The sequence below is a fragment of the Topomyia yanbarensis genome, chromosome 1 (assembly GCF_030247195.1).
Source record: "Topomyia yanbarensis strain Yona2022 chromosome 1, ASM3024719v1, whole genome shotgun sequence".
Taxonomy (NCBI): Eukaryota; Metazoa; Arthropoda; class Insecta; order Diptera; family Culicidae; genus Topomyia; species Topomyia yanbarensis.
Window position 1 is genome coordinate 193,432,206 of NC_080670.1, and position 7,039 is coordinate 193,439,244.

Below are 7,039 nucleotides of genomic sequence, written 5' to 3' on the forward strand. Positions count from 1 at the left end.
ATAAAACGTCAAAATTTGATATTACCTCGAAAATTTTTTTTGACGAAAATTGACTTTTTTTTGACGATATTTGTTCAAAGGGGGGAGTAAAGGAAAATTTCAAAATCGAATTTGCATTTTCGATGCCAAATTACTTTAAAATGCATGAAACGTCGAGATTCGATGGAATCTCGAGAAAATTTTTTTTTAACGAAAGTTCTTTTTTGGACTTTTTTTGTTCAAAAGGGGGAAAATTTCAAAATCGATCTGGTATTATTGATGCCAAATGACACTCAAAATCATCCAAAAGCTTAATCCACGAAAACAAAAACTGCAGTACATTAGCAAACATGCATATATTGGCAGCATTTCTATTTCACAATTACAACTTTATCGCCCACGACCTAACCTTCCTAACCATCATCCTGCTCCTCCTCTTCATCCACCCCGCCGTCATCACTTTTCCCGATCGGCACCGTAGAATTATAATGCTCTCCCAGCCGATACATATGCCGGTGGTAGGTTAGCACCAGCTTCCGCTCGGGATCCCCTTCCTCACCATGAACGGGAGAAGTTCCGCTGGCCTGCACGATTTCGATCGGGCACTTTAAGCTGCTGGAAAGTGCCTTCACCTCGATTTCACCTCCCCACGCTTTCGTGTTACGCACCTGGAAGCAGTACTTTCGAAACTCCTCCTCACTTAGAATATCGGCCGTTTCCGGGTTGGTCATGTAGCATATCAAACTTTCCTGGTTAGCTTCGATGTAATCGGCCGCCAGCTGACGCAAATCGGACGTTTCATACTCGCATATGCCTATTCGGGCGAGCTGGTGCTTAACGGCATTGTACAAACAATCGCCGTCGGCTGGAACCGGGAACGGTGCAAGACCACGCTTTGTGAGTAATTCTACAATCTTTCTGTCCTCCAGGATGCGGGGAGAATCGCGGTGCAACATTTCTTCTGCTTTAATCTGTGCCTCCCGTTCCTTATTATCCTGAGACTTCTTTTCTCGCCTTCGTTGGGCTTTCGAAAGTTTCGGTTGCTTTTCCTCGGCCGCCGTTTCAGACACCTGATCATCCAACACTTCGACCGATTTATCGCTAATCTTCAGCGCATTCAACCGGTTCAATTCGTCCGAATGTCGAGCCTCCAAATCCGCTTCCAGCCGAGCTATTTCGTCCTGCAGTTCCTTCTTTTTCTTCTTGTCTACTTTGGCTTTCTTAAGGGATTGCACTTTGGCCACCAGTTCCTTTTTCTCCTTCCGGTGGCGAGCGAGTAGGGTTTCCTCGTCTTCTGCGCCGGCGGGGCGAGTTTCCTGCTGGTGCTCTTCGCTCATAGTCACTGGAAAATGCGGTAGCATTGGTATGGGTTCAGTATTTTGAAAAAGAAATTAATTTACCTGTATTTCCGCCAGTTTGATATGTAGATTTATTTAAAAGCTGGTAGTTCGCGATCCTTGTCGGCGGTGATTTTTTTGTTGTTTTTGTTTGATTTTTGATGGACGTGAGAATAGAAAGTAGCCCACCGAGTTGAACGTGGTGTGAGGAAAACATGGACGAAAATGTCTATTATTGGGGAATCAAAGCTTCTGTTGACGCGCAGGTAGCGCTATGGTCAGTTAGTTTCGCTATATTACCACATGTGCAGTCATCCACCCAAAAGAGATTATAACTCAGATCTCAGATACAGTCGTGATTCGCTGGTTGGACATTTTTTAACTGGTCCGCTTTTTAGTTGGACCTCCGCTAGTTGGACCATTGTCCAACTAAAAAGCATCTGAATGTCAAAATCCTATGTCAAATTTACTTTGACAGTCAAACTGACAATTATTAGCAATGTGAATAGATGCAATTACACTACTAACTTCTCCTTTGGAGAGTTTTTGACATCCGTCAGTAGGTCCAACTAACGAATCGAATTCGTTAGTTGGACAGAGTGTGGACCAACCAGACCACGACTGTATTACGTTTTAACTGCGTATCTATTGATTTTGTTCGCGAGTTGTATGGTGCATGTCAAAATAAAAATCATTTTCTTGGTTCATGCTATGAGAGACGGGCGGCGCATGGCTATTTAAAGTTTTGTATTAGACATCCTGTCGGAATGCCACATATTTTCTATTTGAAACTTATATACCTTTTATCTGATATTCAGATGATTGTTAAAGGAATGTATAACAGAAATCATGCTACGTGAAGTGGGTTTATCTGATATTCACGTGATTGTTAGTTGCATTCAAATGCTTTGCTAGGTAATGTAGCTGGGTTGAATGAATTGCGGATAACCCTTGTAAAGTCCAGCCGGAAATTGAGCCGGTATTCTGATTGGCTCTAGTTAATATCCGGTCCCAGTGAAAAAACAATTGTGTCACTGAAACCGGTGACTAACTGAGACAGATAGAACTTTGGCATATTTTCCGGCTGGACTTACTGGGCTGTGTTGATCATTGATTTGAAATGCATCCTATACCATCTTGGAACCTTCGACCTGGAGCAGAGATAACAGATATGTATTTTTCTAACGTCTTCACATATTGTTAAAAATATGACAAGTCCGGGAACAATGCATTCGCCGCCGTGCTGTTCCTTCACGCCATGTTGAATGTGTTTGATTTTTTCACATCGTATGTTCCCGTAATCGTTATGTGTTTTACACATAGCCCTAGGAGTATGTGATAGTCACGTAACCTGTATGTGGGCCACGCTTGAAAATTATTCATTTTGTGTTTGAAACTCATCGGTAATTCTATAAGGTTCATTTGATGCATATGAATCTGATGTGCATATTCATTTTTAAAATGTTTTTCACATGAAACGTATGACAATTAACCTATTAGTAGGACACTAACTCAACAGATGATGCTGATGGAAGATACAAATGTGTCAAATCGAATATATGGAATAATGTCGAAGCTACAGAACTTCCGTGAAAAATCGGAAACATTTGAGTATTGAGCCTGTACTAGTTGGATTTTTACTCACCGGTGCGCATAACCTAAGCTCTATCTGGGGATTTGACATGTAGGTAGCCCAAGTAGCAAATCGCTGCTCCTTTGACCATTTACAAACTAAACTCATACAGGACGATGGAAGGGGTGTCTTCAATGGACTGTATGGAAAATATCGAAGCTGGGCATCTTCCTCCCTATTGATATCCTTTTCCTTATGGATGTCTTTGACAAGTCTATTTGGTCGGAGTTTCGCGTTACTAACAGTTAATGCTTCACTTATTTGCAGGCGAACCTGCTCCAGTGATCTGCATTTTTGGTCTACGACTACAATGTCAGCTACGCGAGCACGGATAAATTCGGAAACGGATATATCCTGTTTCAGCTAATTGATCAACAAGTCCAACCGAAGAAAGATTTGGAGATCAATTGCACTAAACGCATTAGACGCACTTGCCTATCGCTCCATTCCATCTATAGTCGAACGGACAAGCTGAATATTTTGTGGATACCTCCAAGCTAGCGATGAATAAATTCGGGAAGGGACAGTTAAGGGACATTTTTCTGATCGGGTATCAAACAACATCGAATCTGCAAACCCCCGATGGCTGTATCCCGTCAGAGTAACAATTTAGCATTGGGTGGAAGTACACTTATTTTTATGTATAGACACGGTAGAGTGTATTTGTTTACGCAACATTATGCTCATCACTGATACCGTTCACATTTAGTTGTAAATTTTTTCTCGCGTTTGATGTAGTGAATTTTGTTGAACATTCATGTATATACGTAATATAGGGTTTAGATAGGTTAGCGCTCTCCTCTTGCTGTGAAAAGGGTGCTGATTATGCTGCGCATCGGCGATGTGGTTGGTGGTTTGTTTTTGACGAGTTTGAAGCTTGGAAGCCATCGAGTTTAGTGCGTGATGGACCACGGTAGTAAAAAAAAAAAACACTCAGAATAAACAATCCCTTTTTTCGGGACAATTTTCCGCCACAGTAGCTGAATGTAAAGTGCGCGTTTTCGACGGCCAGTTAAGCCCGTAGAAAGTTGCGGATCCGTCGTCCGATTACAAGTGTGGTGCAGAATCACCGTAATGGAAGCCACTCGCGTTCCCGGCTAATTATAAATTAAAAAGATACGAAGCATCGTCCATTCTCACTGTGGAGGATCAGTCAAACGAGTCAAGCTCTCCACAATAGGAATTTTTAATTTGGAAAAATTGTGTCAGTTTTCTATATGATAGTGATAGTGGGTGTTCTTACGAGTACACTCATATTATTTTTAAACCTTAATTATTCTTCTCTGACTTTAAGTTAAATCAAATTAGTTGTCCTACTAAATACGTATCTGCAAATATCTCGTTCGCCTCATCGTTAACCGGGACAGCACCCCACACTAGAGCACTCTAGTTAAAAGTGTGGCCAAGAGGCCATGACGTATCCAAACGAACATGAAATTTGACGTATTCACAATAGAAATACGTCAAATTTCTGCTCGTTTGGATACGTCAAACGCGTCTTGGCCGCACTCTAACTAGAGTGCTCTAGTTTGGATGTGTTATTGTCCCAAAACGAAACAATTTTTTTTTCAATTGGCGATTTACGGCAAAACCAAAATTAGTCATGCGACACCTATGATTCAGCTCATGAACTGGCAAAGTGATACAGTTTGCTTTTTTTCACCCGCAAGTGAGTCGTAGCTTACAACAAAAACTTCATTTTCTTCTCGGATAAAGCTTACCAGTTCCAAATTTAGTTTTATTTGCAATTTATTCTGAAATTACAGCCATTTGCAACTATTTGGCTCATACATTTCTTCGAAATGTAATCGGGGATTATGAAAAATCGTTCCATAAATAAAGTTCCAACTCGAAACCGAGACCCAATCAGTACCAATGTTGAACTCATTCATATTTTGGACTACGTAGGAGATTCAGGGAAGACTATCAGAGAGAAGGATCAGCTGTGTATGATACAAAGCTCACACTTTCCTTTTAGCCGGATATATTCTTTCGCCACGTGACCTGGAGAGTTTCATGAATTTACACCATCTCATGAAGGTTTAGCTTAACTTAGGAGGAAAGGGAAATGATCTTACGGCGGCTACGGTGCTCAAAAATTACATTTCGGAACAGCACACATATAGCTCTGCGAATAATATTAGAAACCACTGTTTTACACCCTTTTCGCAAGATGTTTACTCATCATCTTATACAATGATGGCTTTCCTTCATTTTGATAAACAATTATCAACAAATTGATCGGAGATTTGGTGTTTAAGTTTTTTTTACCAATGCTTACAGAAAATATATGCACAATGACAGAACAGAATCAAATCAGCAACACTTTGCTTCCAGCGCTATCTGTGAGCGGTTTCAACGTAGAATCACCAATAGATTCGGGCTTAAAAAAGAAAAAGGATTGAGATATCAACTTACAGTACTAATCTGCATCAAAAAATGCCTTAACCCACACACCCCTAAAGATTTAATTAACGGTAAAGGAGAACGAAGCAGGGCGTACAAAGGTTCCCCCTAGGAGGTGCACCGCCGTGACTTCCGGGATCGTTTACGGCGAGTAGATGATCCGGCGATTCGTCGTCAACGTCGGACGTTGTAATCCCGGCCGGTCGAACAAAACCGCCCATTTACCGCCACCAGCAGTAGCAGCAAACCGAAGTGTGCAGTAGAAGAGTGGGTAAATAAAATAAGCTTGTTTACTTTTTTTGTTTTTGTTACGAAAACCCGAAATTCAGTTGGAAGCCTTACAAACCAGAAAACAAATCCAAGGTCGTTTGTTCGTTCGAATTGACACTAACAAATAAATGATATTCCCATGTTGACAGTGTCGTCACCTCTCCCCCACTGCATATTCTTTGGCAGGGGTAATACGCCGTTTTTTCCTCAAATCATGCCTGATTTTATCTACTACTAACCTGAGACGGGACTCACCGGTTGACTTTCTCATTCTGGTACGAATTTTGAATCCATTTTGTTGAAGACCTTCTTCACAATCGCCCAGTAGCATTCGATGGGCGAAGTTGAGGGTAATTTTTTTGGTGGGTGGATGCCTTTCTCGACGAAATCTTTGCCCTATCCCGTAAAACCAATTGGTTTGGTGTCGGTGAACCACACTAACTACGACCAATACAGTGGAGGGGTACTATGCTTGTCGGTATAAACCTTTCCCCTTCCGCAGACATTCAGATTGATAGATTACCGCATTGATAGTGTCGGCAGGAACATATTGCTTGCAATACTAGCACTTTTTGATCCAATTATTCAGCCCTAATCGACTCGTCCGCATCACTTACATTCTTTCATATTTTATAATATTGTAGATCTGGAAAGGTTTTTGAGTCCTCTTTCACATAGGTCTTATCCACTTTCAAAATCCAAGCATTTGGTTGCTGCAGAGCTCGCGAATGCAATTTTCGGGCCGTTGTTACAGCACGTCGCTTTTGTTCTGCACTTCAACGTTATTCCTTTTCATGATACGTTATAATATACCGACGCTCGTTCCGGCTTAATTGGTTCTCTTCATTAAAGATACCACTTTCTGGTTCAGCTTCGGGATGGAAGATCCAGATTTTTTGCCTCTTCCTGGATGCTCATTCAAAGAATTCCCCAAACTTGTTCATGATGTATTTTACACTCGCGTGCTGATTTCCAAAGCGCTTCGATTATCGTCACAAACCCTTAATTTTCTTTCAATTTTGAATGTGCGACATTTTTGAGACGAAGTACAGTCGTGATTCGCTGGTTGGACATTTTTTAACTGGACCGCTTTTTAGTTGGACCTCCGCTAGTTGGACCATTGTCCAACTAAAAAGCATCTGAACGCCAAAATCTTATGTCAAATTTACTTTGACAATCAATCTGACAATATTTAGAGATGTGAATAGATGCATTTACACTGCCCACATCTCCTTTGGAGAGTTTTTGACATTTGTCAGTCGGTCCAACTAGCGAATCAAATTCGTTAGTTGGACAAGGCTGTGGCCCAACCAACGAATCACGACTGTATTTAAACCGTACAAAAAAAAACGGAAGATGACAGTCAAACGCCCAGCATGCTGTGTGATGAACAGATTGCAACCATACCGAATAC

At 41.3% G+C, this 7,039-nt stretch overlaps 1 protein-coding gene across 1 annotated transcript; it reads right to left on the minus strand.

The window, feature by feature from the left end:
- Window positions 1-336: 336 nt before the first annotated feature.
- Window positions 337-1,514, minus strand: LOC131685705 (deubiquitinase OTUD6B). The gene is made up of 2 exons (XM_058969596.1): window positions 1,380-1,514; window positions 337-1,321 (listed from the first exon to the last, which is right to left on the minus strand). The coding sequence occupies exon 2, from the start codon at window positions 1,314-1,316 to the stop codon at window positions 393-395; it is 924 nt and encodes a 307-aa protein (XP_058825579.1). The 5' UTR covers window positions 1,317-1,321; window positions 1,380-1,514; the 3' UTR covers window positions 337-392.
- Window positions 1,515-7,039: the final 5,525 nt, after the last annotated feature.